The sequence below is a fragment of the Mauremys mutica genome, chromosome 1 (genome assembly GCF_020497125.1).
Source record: "Mauremys mutica isolate MM-2020 ecotype Southern chromosome 1, ASM2049712v1, whole genome shotgun sequence".
Taxonomy (NCBI): domain Eukaryota; kingdom Metazoa; phylum Chordata; order Testudines; family Geoemydidae; genus Mauremys; species Mauremys mutica.
In genome coordinates this window covers 93,924,678-93,939,877 of record NC_059072.1, presented here as the reverse complement: position 1 = coordinate 93,939,877, position 15,200 = coordinate 93,924,678, and the positions used below count along the sequence as shown (strand labels likewise).

Sequence of the window (15,200 nt, the reverse complement as noted above, 5' to 3'; positions counted from 1 at the left end):
AGTAACCCTACCCGTAGGTGGAGTAGAAAAATTTGCCTAGAGCAAAAGAGATGGTAGTTAAGTGTTGGAAGCTCTTTGCAATAGGCCTAGAGAAGAGGCCAACAGAGGGACTAACAGACATGCTGAGTCCAGCAAGGGCTCTGAGAGAGGCCCTGAGATAGGGCCAGGGAGGAAGCGGTCCAGGGATTAAAAATAAGGCGTCTGAGTAGACAAGCTTAGTGTGCTTGCGAGAGGGTCCCTGGACTGGACCTTGGAATAGAGGGAGAGTGTGGGTTCCCCTAAGGCAGTGGTTCTCAACCTGTGGCCCCTGGGCTGCTTGTGGCCCAATCAGCACACAGCTGCAGCTCATGTGCCATCAGGGCCATACAGGTAGTATTGGATGTGGCCCACATAACACATTGTGGGCTGCATATGCAGCCCACAATGATAAATAGGTTGAGACCCACTGCCCTAGGGCCTCCTGAGGAAAGTGGTGCAAAAACCCCTGATACAAGGGGTGAAGACTACTGACTCTTGAGTCATGCTGAAGGTCCAGTGTGAGGGCAGGGGACTATCACTTTGTTGGATTCCTGGTTTACCTCGGATGAGTCTGAATGTGACCTGGCCAGAGGCCCAGATCACAAGAAGAACTGGACCATCAGCAGGCCTGAGTGGCTGTCCAGTGGAGGTGACTTATGAGAAGGTCCTGCGACATCATGCCCTGCCACAGGGGAGTGCATCAACTGGTGAGAGTTTTCTACAGTTAACCCCCCTCCGCAAGAGCTCAGAGTAAGTGTATGAAACTGTCATAGAATCAGATGGGAATGAGCCCAGTAACTAAATGGTCTGGCCATTCCCTACCATTCAGGGTATAACTCAAAACAGATCTGGATTCAGATGACATGGACCACCCTGGTGGGTGAGGGAAGACAAGTATTTGCCAAAATCTGGAGGTCCTCTCAAACCGTAAGGCTCAAACCAGCCAGTCTGTTTATGGCCTTAATCCACCTTTGTCACGGGAAGCTCCAAGCTTCATCCAGCACCTAGAGAAGTTCAAAGTGGTAAACCACAAGAAGGGATGGCCGTCTCACATTGTTCTATGTGTCACAGTTTCAGGGCAACCGCACTGTATTTTCCCCCTCAGTGATCCACCAAGGGCACCCATTTTAGGCTTCTGGCTCCCACGCATCACCTCCCTTGGATGAAAACCCACATTTTACTCCTGCCTGACCAGGGATTTTAAGGCTGCATAGTTCTCTGCTTACGCTGTGATATCCCCAGCAAGCCAGACTGCCCAAAAAGGCCAGCATCTGTGCTTTGCCCTCTCTCCAAGGGCTATGACCAGTGCATTACTAGCAGTTATAAGTTACCACAAACTCTAGGCAAGCACATCTATTCTTAAGGTGAAAACATATGAAAACCATAAAGAACCTCCATGCACTAAAAAGCTTACTAGATGTCACCTCAGCTCCAACCTTAGGCTCTGTGGAGTTTTGGTGTTCAAATCCCATAACTGGGTTTTCCCTGTGGTTACAAGTGTGTGTATATATATCTTTCAATCCAGAATTAGCTTGGGCCTTTGATCTGGGCCTTCTGCAACAAGTAATCAGCAGCCAATGGCTCAGTCCTCAGGGCATAGCTTCAAAAGGCAAGGGTTTTGCATAACTGGAGTTGAGGTATTTGCTCTCATTTCTCCCTAGGAAATCCACTTCACAGTTATTGTCCCGAAAGTCCATACTTGACTGGCACAATTTTCAGTCTAGTCTCTTGAATTTCCCGGTCCTACATCTGTCACATCTCCCCCTACAGAGGTTACATAGGTCCTGGCCCACAATAATACATAAACTGAATACAACAAGGTCTTCCAAGGGTATTGCAGGCATTTACCCTATCTGCTGCACCATGCTGTACCTCATGGATTTCTCATGGTGCCTGAGCAATTTAAAAACATAAACAGCAGAAACTGAAGTTACTGTGTCAAAAACTGACCCAAAACTCCACTCTGGAAAAGGCTGAGGTCCTGATTCTTCACTGCTCTGCCTCTTGTGTAATCCTCCTCACAGTGAGCACACAGTGGGTTTAAACACTGCCATATCACACAAGCCAGTGGAGAATTGGAACTGGTGTGACTAAATAGGCACTGCATTATGGTCAGCATATCAACAAGTTGACTCTGCTAGAACTAGGCTAGAAGCAAATAAGTCCTTCCATTCAACTAGGGCCTCCCTCATTTTCTCTCCCGCCCCCCCCCATCCCTTAGCTGTACAAATTAGCCTAGACTCAGCTAATGCAGAGAGAAGGGAACTGTTTAGAAGGGAGAGTCCTGTAATTCTGCTTTCTCAGGAGGAGACCAAGGGGAAGGTGCCATGAAGAGCAGGGTCCAGCAGGCAGCTCTGTCTTTCTCCAGCTTGCTTGTAAGGAGTGGGATGGGCAGGTGAGACAGCCGAGCACAAACAAGGTGGGGACTGGTTGGCTACATAGCCCAGTGTACAGAGCTGGGTCACAATGGTTTTGTACAATGGGGAAACTTGTAGAGGAACTTCAGCTTCTGGGTCTCCTTTTAAGAGCAGTAACCAAGAACCAGGTCCCTGACTAATGTGCCCCTTGCGCAAGTTGAGTGAGGAACAGCTTTCCAATATGACCTCCCAGGCCACCAAATCTCTAGGTTAGTGTAGTGTGCCCATAAGCCACTTCCACTGCCAGGACAGCAGGCAGAAGAGACCCCCTCCTACTCATTCCAAAGCTTTACTCACAGAAGAGACGACCTATGGGACCCTAGTGTCTGGTAATCATTAATTTCCATGGCTACACATTTTGATACTAAAACCAATAACAAAAACATATAAACAAATGTTCTGGTGGAGATCCAAACCACTAACGCAGTGAGCCGATATTGCCATGGTTGGGGGGTGCTTAACATTAACATTCAATGAGTCTGTTACCAAAAGACAGGATCAAGTTGAGGCCCGGTTTGCAGTGGAATCCTGTTGGCCTGTATAAATGGATCGCTTTAGGCAGAGCTCCTCCTTGTCTGTTCTATCTGAATGATCACCGAATGCCGCTCTAGAATGCAGTGAACTATGCCGATCAGACATATGCCCAGAAGCAAAATCTCCATTTCTGAAAGGACACAGCAAGTGCTCTGCTGAGCACTGAGGCAGAGCAACCAGTTTAGAACTGGCTTCAGCTGACCTGCCCATCAGCTGTAGCATTCTTTTCCCGGTCCTATTTGGCTGCAGGTGAAATGATAAATACTTTCCTACCATTGAAGAGAAATACTTCTAATCCTTAAAATAGGAGTGCAGCTGATAAATAAAACCAGGAGCAAGCATATCAGCAGCAAGAGGCTTTGGGAAAGGATTTTTTGAACCAGGTAGTTAAATGATTGCTTTAAAAAGCCAATTTCCATGCGTCCTGTTCACCGAGTCTGTTTCTCCTTACTGTTTCCATCACCAGCTCATTCAAGGGTTCTCAGTTGCCCCACAGAACAATATCCAAAGTGCTTCACAAAAGGGGCTTCTCAGAGAGCTGAAGGTGGTAAATAAATAGATCTTGTATACGAAATAGAAAAGATGGGGAGAGCAAAGAACATGCAGAACCAATAAAAGCTTGCAGGGAAGAGAAGGTATAATGAAAACCACAGAACGGTTTGCTGCTAGCTAATAGTGCTGGGGAATCAAAGGTCTTTCACAAATATCGGGGGGGGGGGAGAAATTAGAAGGAAAATAGGCCCACAGCCCACTTATAAATGAGTAAGTGAAGTTAATTGTGTTTCCAAAATGTTTGAGCTACTGAAATACTTCTTAAAACGTGTTTAATGACACAATATAGAAGTGTTTGGATAATTAGGATGTCACTGAGGTTTAAAATAGCTTTTGCCTGACATCGAACTCTAATGTCTTCGTTTGAGACTAGTGAAGCTTTAAGCACAGAAGTGCAGACCCTGCAAATATTTTAGGCATATTTATGCATGTGAGCATCCCCATTGAACTCAATGGGAGTATTTGCCAGTACAGAAGCACTTGGTGTTTGCAGGGTCAGAGCCACAGTCAGCACTTGATTTAAAAAACAAAAAGATGAAATACCTTGTCCAAAGTGAACAAATATAATAATTAGCAGATCAGCTGATGTGCATGGTTGCTAATGCTGGGCAGTTGTTTTCTGACAAGTTATTGAAATCTTGAGGCCAGATCCTGCAAATGGATCCACTCAAGCGCATTCCTAGACCCACCCCTACAAGTCAGTAGGGCTCCAGGCAGAAAGAGTTTATAAAGAATATATCACAACAGACAAACTTGAGCCCTTTTTGTCTGATATTTATTGAACAAAGGAGTGCAGAGGTTTTGATGTGATATTTTTAAAAAGCGTTTGATTGTCTCCAAAATATTGGTTTAAAAAAATTACAGTTGGCCTGGATTGAAAACTGCCTCAAGAACCCAAGAGAGCAATAAGAAAACACCGTTGCATGTTATTGAGTGGATGGGGAGCTTATGGAGTGTCAGAGAAATTTAATATCAATCTAGTCTGTCTTGATATCTACACTAATGATGAAGTAGCATGTCAATTAAGGGCTAAATCTTGCAAGGTGCAGAAGTGGCCAAAAGGTAGCACAAGGCAAGTATGCTAAGTAGAGCTGGTCAAAAAGTTTCCAATAGAACAATTTTTCCATCAGAAAATGCACTTTCATCAAAATCAAAACTCTGTGGGAACATGTCTATTTTGAAGGAATTTTCAACAAAGTGTCAAAGGAATTGTTGTGAGTTTTATTGTTTTGATATTGTCGAAACACAACATGCCCACTTTCTTGTTTTTCATTTTGTTTTGATTTTTATATTAGACTAATATTTAATATCTCGTTTCTCAGTATGATTGCAACAAGATGTTTCCAAATAACAATTTCTGTTCTGCAAAAAATGGTGACTCTTTGTTCTGATTTGGAACAAAACCAAAATTTTAAAATGTTGGGATTTCCTGCAGAATGGAAATGCCAGTTTCCAGTTACTTCTACTACTAAGCATGCTGCTTACCTGTTTCTGTATTAACAAGGTGTCTTTATTTACCGTGTTAAGTGGCTGTGTGGTTCTGCAGGTATGGTGGCACTTTTAGAGTGGGAGGAAGTCTGACTCAAAATTTCAACAGAGCGTTCCCCTTGAGCTGTTTGCACACTAGTTTGGGATTAGGATAGTCAAACTCCGGTGCTTTATATGGCTGAGTTGCACACTGGTGTGCTTCTGACCACATATGTGAGAGTAGGTGACTCCTTGTTACTTACAAGGATACTGAAATGGAGGGAAAAACTGCACCTTTTGGTTACTCTGTTTGGAGTAAGAGCAGTGAAGAACTGCTGGAAACTGAGCTGCAGATCCAAATACTCTCAAACCACCCACGTTTCCTGTCCCCTGCCCACCTTGGTGGATTTAATTGCAGACAAACTTGTTGTTTGCTCAGTGTGTGACAAAATATTTTAAAGCCACAAGTTGTATCACCTGTGCTCCACGACAGCTTAAGTGCCTGTCTGAGCTGCTGACTGTTCTTTACTATGGAGGAGCTGCTCCTATAGGAGTTTTGCCATTGTCTTCAATGGAAATTAGAATAGGCCCCACAGCTGCAAGGAGTTGGGAGTCAGAGATGTGCTAAAGATAAGTAGGAAACCACAAATTGAATTCAGCTTTGTAAAGTTAACGAATGTCAGGGGGGAATAATCTGAAACACACATCTATTCAGTGAAAGAAAAAACCTATGGATGGGGCTTGAGTCTGTGGGAATGCTGGAAAACCCCATTCCAGCAGTGTCTTGGGGAAGCTGTCTTGGCATTTGAGTACTCCCGGTATTTTCACTTACCGGCAGTGCATTCCAGTACTACTTTTTTTAGGACTGGAGCACTGCTTAGAGGGCTGGGGGTCAGCATCTTAAGAGCTTCCAGTGTAACCGAGCAGCAAGAGTAACAGCTTGTCTTGCTGCGTCCAGCACCTTCAAAGGAATAGGATATGCTGTCACGGCACTTGGAGGGGCAAGTTTGGTGGCCAGTGTATTCTGGAGAATGGTAATCAAAGGGTACGTCTACACTACAGGACTATTCCGAATTTGCATAAACCGGTTTTGTAAAACAGATTGTATAATATCGAGTGCGCGCGGCCACACTAAACACATTAAATCGGTGGTGTGCGTCCACGGTCCAAGGCTAGCATCGACTTCTGGAGCGTTGCACTGTGGGTAGCTATTCCATAGCTATCCCATAGTTCCCGCAGCCTCCCCCGCCCCTTGGAATTTCCGGGTTGAGATCCCAGTGCCTGATGGGGCAAAAATCATTGTCGCGGGTGGTTCTGGGTACAGCCTCACCCCTCCCTCCCTGAAAGCAGCAGATAAGCGTTTCGCGCCTTTTTTGCTTGGTGAACTGTGCAGACGCCATAGCACAGCAAGCATGGACCCTGCTCAGCTCAATACCGCAATCGTGGATGTTTTAAACACCTCGCGCACTCTCGTGCAGTATATGGTGAACCAGGACCTTCACACCGAGGCGAGGAGGAGGCGGATACGGCAGCGCGGCGATGACAGTGATGAGGACGTAGACACAGAATTCTCTCAAACCACGGGCCCCTGCGCTTTGGAGATCCTGATGGTAATGGGGCAGATTCTATCCATTGAACGCCGATTTTGGGCCCGGGAAACAAGCACTGACTGGTGGGACCGCATTGTGTTGCAGGTGTGGGACGATTCCCAGTGGCTGCGAAACTTTCGCATGCGTAAGGGCACTTTCATGGAACTTTGTGACTTGCTTGCCCCTGCCCTGAAACGCCATAATACCAAGATGAGAGCAGCCCTCACAGTAGAGAAGCGAGTGGCGATAGCCCTGTGGAAGCTTGCAACGCCAGACAGCTACCGGTCAGTCGGGAATCAATTTGGAGTTGGAAAATCTACTGTGGGGGCTGCTGTGATGCAAGTAGCCAAAGCAATCACTAAGCTGCTGCTACGAAAGGTTGTGACTCTGGGAAACGTGCAGGCCATAGTGGATGGCTTTGCTGCACTGGGATTCCCTAACTGTGGTGGGGTGATAGATGGAACCCATATCCCTATCTTGGCACCGCAGCACCAGGGCACCCAGTACGTAAACCGGAAGGGGTACTTTTCAATGGTGCTGCAAGCACTGGTGGATCACAAGGGACGTTTCACAAACATCCACGTGGGATGGCCAGGGAGGGTTCATGACGCTCGCGTATTCAGAAGCACTACTCTGTTTAAATGGCTGCAGCAAGGGAATTACTTCCCAGACCAGAAAATAACAGTTGGGGATGTTGAAATGCCTGTCATTATCCTGGGGGACCCAGCCTACCCCTTGATGCCATGGCTCATGAAGCCATACACAGGCAGCCTGGACAGTGGTCAGGATCTGTTCAATTACAGGCTGAGCAAGTGCAGAATGGTGGTGGAATGTGCATTTGGCCGTTTAAAGGCGCGCTGGCGCACGTTACTGACTCGCTCAGACCTCAGCCAAACCAATGTCCCCTATGTTATTGCTGCTTGCTGTATTCTCCACAATCTCTGTGAGAGTAAGGGGGAGACCTTTATGGCGGGGTGGGAGGCTGAGGCAAATCACCTGGCTGCTGATTACGCGCAGCCAGACACCAGGGAGATTAGAAGAGCACACCAGGAAGCGGTGCGCATCAGAGAAGCTTTGAAAACGAGCTTCATCAATGGCCAGGGTACAGTGTGACTGCTGTGTTTGTTGATGAACACCCACCCCCCCTTGATTGACTCATTCCCTGTAAGCAACTCCCCCCCCCCTTCGAGTACAGCTTACTTATGCAAATAAAGTCACTCTCGTTTAAAAATCATATATTCTTTATTAATTCATTATAAAAAGAGGGAGAGAAGTAAGGGTGTGGTTTGGGAGGAGGATAGGAGGGATGGAGAAGGCCATTAAAAAAATTTCACAGTAATGACAGCCTTCTGGTTGGGCTGTCCACGGGGGTGGAGTGGGCGGGTGCACGGAGCCTCCCCTCACGCGTTCTTACACGTCTGGGTGAGGAGGATGTGGAACATGGTGAGGGTTGAGGGTGGTGATACAGGGGCTGCAGCGGCACTCTGTGATCCTGCTGCCATTCCTGAAGCTCCACCAGACGCCGGAGCATGTCACTTTGATCACGCAGCAGCCCCAGAGTTGCATCCCGCCACCGCTGATTTTCCTGCCGGTCTTCCTGCCGCCACCTCTCATCTCGGGTGTCCCTCCTGTCCTCACGTTCACTGGCCTCTTTCCTGTAATTTGATACCACGTCCTTCCACTCATTCAGATGAGCTCTTTCATTGCGTGTAACTTCCATAATATCCGAGAACATTTCATCTCGCGTCTTCTTTTTCCTCCGCCTTATCTGTGCTAGCCTTTGGGATGGAGGAGGGACGCTTGAAAAATTTGCAGCTGCATGAGGGAGAGAAATATTTAAGAAGATACATTTTACAGAACAATGGTTATACTCTTTCACAGTGAACAGCACTATTCACCTTACATAGCACATGTGATTTCCCTACAAGGTCGCATTTTTCATCTTAATACTGAGTGCCTGCAGCTCTGGAGTTACAGATTTCACAGACACAGGTCCGGGCATCAGAATTCAGCTTGCATGCGGCCATGGTAAGCCACTGTCTTTCGGGTTCTGTAGTGATTTACCCCTCCCCACAACGCATGGCTAATACTAGCTTCCTGCTAATCAACACCCTTCCCACCCCGCCCCCACCCACTGCGTGGCTGGTAGCTTGGGGAAGCCCCGCTGACCAAACACAAAAAAGATCATCGGCATTTCACTCCTCCCCTCCCCCCGCTTGGCTACGTGCAGGAAAGGATTTTTTTTTAAGCTGCTGCAGTCCACGAACCCAGTAGGAAAATGGCCATCCCTCTTACTTAAATTCCTGATTTTTAACCAGGTTATCCTGAACGATATCACTTTGCTGAGGATAACACAGCGAGATAAAGAACGGATGCTTCTTGAATGCCAGCAATCACCGGGACCATACGCTGCTATGCTTTGCCACGCAATGATACCTGATTACTTGCTACATGCATGGCGTGGTAAAGTGTCCTACCATGGTGGGCGGAACAAGGCTGCCTTGCCCAGAAACCTTCTGCAAAGGCTTCTGGAGTACCTACAGGAGCACTTCATCGAGATGTCCCTGGAGGATTTCCTCTCAATCCCCGGACATGTTAACAAACTTTTCTAAGTGACTATACTATCTGCGAATGCATCCCAAGTCCTCAGGGCAAATCAATCATTAAAAAACGCTTGCTTAAAAAAAATGTTTGCTATTTGCAAAGGTACACTCACCAGAGGTCCCTTCCATGGCGTCATTGTCTGGGATAGTTGCTTGGGAGGGCTGGGAGGAGGGTAATTCCGTTAGGGTGATAAAAAGCTCCTGGCTGCTGGGGCTCACGGAGTGCTGTGTGCTCTCTGCTAGGTCGTCCTCCTCTTCTTCATCTTCATCTTCCCCGTCTGCATAATCCTCAGCCATGGCAGAGATTACAACCCCCACCTCGGAATCCACGGTCAGGGGTGGGGTACTTGTGGCGCAGCCCCCTAAAATTGCATGCAGCTCAGCATAGAAGCGGCATGTTTTTCGACCTGCCCCGGACCTTCCGTTTGCTTCTTTGGTTTTCTGGTAGGCTTGTCTGAGCTCCTTAACTTTCACTCTGCACTGGACTGAGTCCCTGCTGTGGCCTTTATCCGTCATAGCCTTAGAAATTCTTTCAAATACTTTTTCATTTTGTCTTTTGGAACGCAGTTCTGTTAGCACTGAATCCTCTCCCCATATAGCGATCAGATCCAGTACCTCCCGTGCAGTCCATGCTGGGGCTCTTTTTCGATTCTCAGGAGACTGCATTGTTACCTGTGCAGATGAGCTGTGCGTGGTCACCTGTGCTGATGAGCTCTCCACGCTGGGGAAGCAGGAAATGAATTTCAAAAGTTCGCGGGGCTTTTCCTGTCTACCTGGCCAGTGCATCAAAGTTCAGAATGCTGTCCAGAGCGGTCACAGTGGTGCACTGTGGGATACCGCCCGGAGGCCAATACCGTCGATTTGCGGCCACACTAACCCTATTCCGATATGTTAATCCCGATATTAGCGCTACTCCTCTCGTCGGGGAGGAGTACAGAAACCGATTTAAAGAGCCATTAAAATCGATATAAGGTGCCTCCTAGTGTGGACGGGTGTGGCGTTAAATCGGTTTTACGCTCCTAAAACCGATTTAAACGCCTAGTGTAGACCAGGCTAAAGCTCCCAGAGTTTCCTCGTAAGAGCTTTGTGATAAGGAAGCCATTTGTAGTGCACAATGATAACTTTACTGGTCCTACAAACCTATGAACAATGTTACATATTAACATGTGCTAATAGAAGTGTTTGTATTAACTAACATCATATATCCACATCTGTATACCTCCTACACATTACTCCCATACCATCATTATATCTCCTACACACTACTTCCATACCATCATTATATCTCCTACACACTACTCCCATACCATCATTTAAGTTCTCTCACGGTATGTCTACACTGCAACTAGACACTCACGGTTGGCCTATGCCAGCTGGTTCTGGCTAAGGGTCTGTTTAATTGCCATGTAGATACGGTTTAGCCTGCAGTTTGAGCTCTGGGACCCTCCAACCTCGCAGGGTCCTAGAGCCCGGGCTGCAGCTCGAGCCTGAACATCTACACCCCAATTAAACAGCCCCTTAGCTCGAGCACCGCAAACCAAGTCAGCTGGCACAGGCCAGCCGTGGGCTTTTCGTTGCACCACAGACATCCCCTCAAAGGCCCAGTACCTTTAACATCGTTCTTTCCTAGGATTTAAATTTCCCTCAATGTCCTCAATTAAAAATATTGTGTCAACTTAACAATACCATCTCTTAAAACATTTTATTTTCTATTGTTACTAATAACTGCTGAGATCGCTATAAATGAGAGAGCGTCTAGGAGAGAGACTGACTTGCATGTCCGAGGTCCTCATGACATTCCCTACTGTTCTGCTGAGAACTTGGAGCCACTGCTGTGTCTTCTGCCTTTTAGGCCATATATGAAATAGGAAGGGACCACAGGGCCCATTAGGATCTAAACCATGTTTACAAAACATCTAAACACCACTACTCTGTCTGGTTTCTGAACTGCAGAACAGAGTGAGCTGTGAGCCCTCTAGCAGAGTTATGTAAAGGGATACTACCCACGTCCTTTATACTACAGACTTCTTCCCTTTAATGTAAAAGCACATTTTATAAAAAGTTACAGACGCATTTACTATCACTAGATATACGCCAACCACAGAGACTGCTCCCAGAGAATCCATCTTAGGTTTTACACTAAATCTAGTGCATTCTGGGCCAGGTCTTTAGGACCTTGTGTAGATACTCTGCTGCCTCACAGAGGATGTTTGCTATTAACTATGTATATAGCACTATATCTTTTGCTATTATTACACAGAGATTAAAATGTAGTCATGGTCCCTGCTCTGACAATTAACACATTTTAAACCTAGGCCGTGAGCCAGAAAGGCTAAACATAGGAAGGAAGTAGAACAAGGAAAGAGTTAACGTGAGTTCTATTCAAATCAAGAAAGCTCTGAGTTTGTGACCTGCTGCGTCACGATGCCTTGATTAAGCGTTTCCCAGAAAAACAGACATTCCTAGGCCCGTGTCCAGGGACTTTCCTGTGTTTTTTAAGAGACTGTGGCATTCACTGCACTATTATCAACTCCAAGTGTTCAGGCCTCAAAAATCATGAGACTAGCATACAAATCGTGGGCTTAAAAATAAACACAATTAATTTTGTAATTGCTTTCTTATTTCTGAGCCTTTGGGGAGGGGAGGGGTACACGCTGGTCATGTTTTCAAGCTTTTTCTCTGCAACCATGAGGGCTAAAAACTTCTACTTTTAAACAAATGAAAGCTGAGTCTCTGAATCACATGACTCCAGGCACTGGGGCTTTAAGAAAAACATCAAGTGTGACAAGAGTGGGCAGCACTGCCCCTCTGGAACATTTGAACTTTGCTGCCCCGTAGTTACTATGGCTGAGGTTTTTGGCACTATGTGTGAGGGGAGGCAGGTGACAGGAAGTGGAGAGGGGGGGCTGCAGATGAGGAGTGGTACCTCTATCCATTCTTCCCCCACCCCAATACAATCTGTGATCACTGAGACTTTAAAAGCAGTTCCTGCAGGCCTGAGCTCCTTTTGTCCTTAAGGCATCTATGGTATTTTGGACACATGCAAGAGCCTCCATCCTCTGGTGGCCATATAAGGGGCTGAAGAGATGACACCAGCTGCCAAGATGCACATTAGCTAGCTTCCATGGAGTAACTCTGCAGCTGCTGTTTGAGGTAGAAGAAGGATTCTTTCTCTCTGCTCCAGCACATCTGGTCTGACCTGGCTACTTGGAGCGTGCTTTGGAGAGAGAGGATTTGTCATCCCAATGGGAACAAAAAAAAGTCAGATCACCATAATGTCCCTTTACATGCTGATGAGCAAAATGGGCAGCAATAGATGTCGGAAAACACCCTTTTAAATGCATGTCCCTGAGAGCTCTTCAAACTGGAGGAAATGCACAAAATGTACCTCCTATACCTTGCATTACAGTACCTGTGAACATCTTTGGCTACATCAAAGGAAAGAGGTTTAAAAAAAGAAAAATAACTGTGCAAATTAAGACTCCCTGAGGTATTTGATGCTTCAATGGCTGGCTAAAATGCCCTTTTCCGAGGCAAACCTTTGAGTCATTCATTTATTTAAATTAGCACTGGAATGCTTTTCAAGTCTCCGCCAGCAGCCCTCAGTCAGCAAATACCCATACGGAGGCCTGACAAATGTGAGAGCCAATCAGATGATGATGATGATGGAGCACTGTCCCCTTCACACTCCCCCTGAATATGCACTTCTTCCATGATGTCCACAAAAACGGAGTCAGTGGGATAGGAGCACTTTTAATGGCACCATCACAATATCCCTGCACTTGGGTTGGGTGAATACAGGATATTGGTTTTGTGCACTTTGCCGCCTTCACCCCGTCTCGCTACATATTCATATAGTCCTCATCAATGCATTATCTCGGCTCTTCCCCTGCCTTTTGGTTGTTGCATTTACTTGTCATGTCTAAAATTAGGGTCCTGCAGACATTTATTATCAGGCTAAGTGTTTCTTACAATGACTAATTGCACAGAAGACAGTTGGACCATTCATGGTAGCAAGGACGGTGCCTGGTAGTCTTTTGGCATCAGGCCCGAGTCTGGAAATTCTTTGAGGCGGGGCTATGACTTCCTGTGGGTTCTGTCAAGTGCTCTGTTTATATATTTAAAAAAAACACCAAAACTGCTAATAATATCCAGTGCAGCAATGGTGCATGCCACTGAAATGACTGTATTCAAATAAGCAAACACAATAGCGCTCAGAGTCACCTGCGACATGGGGGTTCATCCAGGACAGACTGAAGCAGGGCCCTGACGTTGGCGAGTCAGGACTCACTTCCAAAACCTGTTGGAAACATGCCCTTAGCGAGAGCCAGCAATCAGCTGGCAAATGAGGCCCTACTTACACACTTAAAATGACAAAATCTTTTGGGTCTGGAGCAACACCCACTTCCTTAATTGTACCTAGGTGCAGCCTGAATGGCCAGAAATCAAAAGCACTTTGCCTCAGTTCTAGGTTGTGCTGCAGCCCCTTTCGGTTGGCTCTGCTGTCCCAAAGGGGCCTTAGAACCAGCCATCTGGGAGTCTCACTAGCATAGAGAAGAGGGGTCCTCAGGATACCCAGAGCTTGAGGAATGGTGATTTGCCGCACCCCTGGCAGCCCTGATGCAGGAGGGCAGTAAGGGGAAGGACAGGGGACTGGTGCACCTTGGTACTCCCTCTGGTTTTGGCTGCTGGTGCTTTGTGACTAGTTGCAGCTGAAAGGACATTAGTGTAGCCTCTGGGCTACTGTAGATCAGGGTGGGGACTGGACTGATTTCCCCCGCCCCCACAGATCCCACCAAAATTCAAGCAGCCACAAAGCTGGCATACAGCCATCTTCTCGCTCTTCCCTCTTCTCCCCCGCCCGTGAGTCTATGAACTCAGTTAAGCTGCAGCTTGGAACTGGGACATTGGAGACAAAAGGCAGGGAAAAGTGTGATTAAAACAAACAGGTTTGTTTGCTGGGGTAACGCCTCTTTATGTAACTATTGTAAATGCACCTCAATTTCTGGGCCTGTGCACAGAGCCAAACATTCCGCTAGCACATACTGAGAGCTCTCAAACCTGTTATTCTGCTAGAAACCCTGCCTTGTTATATTGTGGGAGACGCTCTCCTTAATCCTCAGGTCAACAGCAGATAACACTTCGAGTATTAACAGCTGCAAGGAAATGCACCAGCATATTATGTATGGCTCATGAAAGAGAGACACAGTTTAATTGTAGTGCTAAAGAAAAAACATGAACAAGGGAACAAATCCCAATTGGACTCAGATGGTTCCAAGACCAGTTCGGAGACCACTGAGCTCCAGCTAATATCGATTTCATAACGTGCAAGAAGCAAAGACAAATAGGAATGGCCCTGAGGTAAAGTTACTCTGCGCTGCACCCAGATGAGACACCAGCCCCACTTCTGTGTGATCGTAGGCAAGTCACTTCATTTGTCAGTGCCTCATCTGTAAAGCATAATCCTTCCTCTCATCCATCCTTTGCCTATTCAGACTGTAAACTCTTTGAGGTAAGGACTGTCTCTTACTACGTACAGCACCAAGCACAATGCAACCTTGAACCCAGTTGGGCCCACTATCTGTAACCATAATACACACACAATTGTTAAATGTATTTAATTCATCTGCAATATTTTCTTATATGCCTTTGTTCTACCTGCTTGTATATTTGCCTGTAGGTGTCTTTCTTACTGTACCTATTCATCTACGTATGTCTTTTGAAACACAAATCATTTCCCCCTTTTTCCAGATTGAATCTCCTGCCCCTTTCCTGGTTGCTTTCAGTCCCTTTTGTATTACTTCTCTATGTGTTTCCAATTTGTGACTATCGTTAATGAGCTCTTTCTTCCCACTTCCAGATTATTAATTAACATAGTAAATACCATGGGACCTTGCACCAGTCCCGATGGCACCCTCTCTAGATACCTTCCCTCCCAGCTCAACACATTACTGCTTTGTCATTCTCCTCTAGTTATGCCCCTCGAGTTAGTCCCCAGTCCCCACTACAGCCTTCTTATT

The 15,200-nt window shown here is 46.4% G+C and overlaps 1 protein-coding gene across 4 annotated transcripts in view; it reads left to right on the top strand.

Moving 5' to 3' along the window:
• The window catches only part of MGAT3 (beta-1,4-mannosyl-glycoprotein 4-beta-N-acetylglucosaminyltransferase), a 68,685-nt gene that overhangs the window by 311 nt on the left and 53,174 nt on the right, over window positions 1–15,200 (top strand). The window contains exon 1 of one of the 4 annotated variants that reach the window (XM_044984899.1): window positions 2,394–2,413. The exons of 2 other annotated variants lie outside the window; for them this stretch is intronic. In XM_044984899.1, the coding sequence (XP_044840834.1) occupies window positions 2,406–2,413 (8 nt within the window). In that variant the 5' untranslated portion in view covers window positions 2,394–2,405. Of the gene's footprint in view, window positions 1–2,393; window positions 2,414–15,200 lie in introns of those variants that run through there. One more of the 4 variants, XM_044984752.1, reaches the window with a different exon arrangement.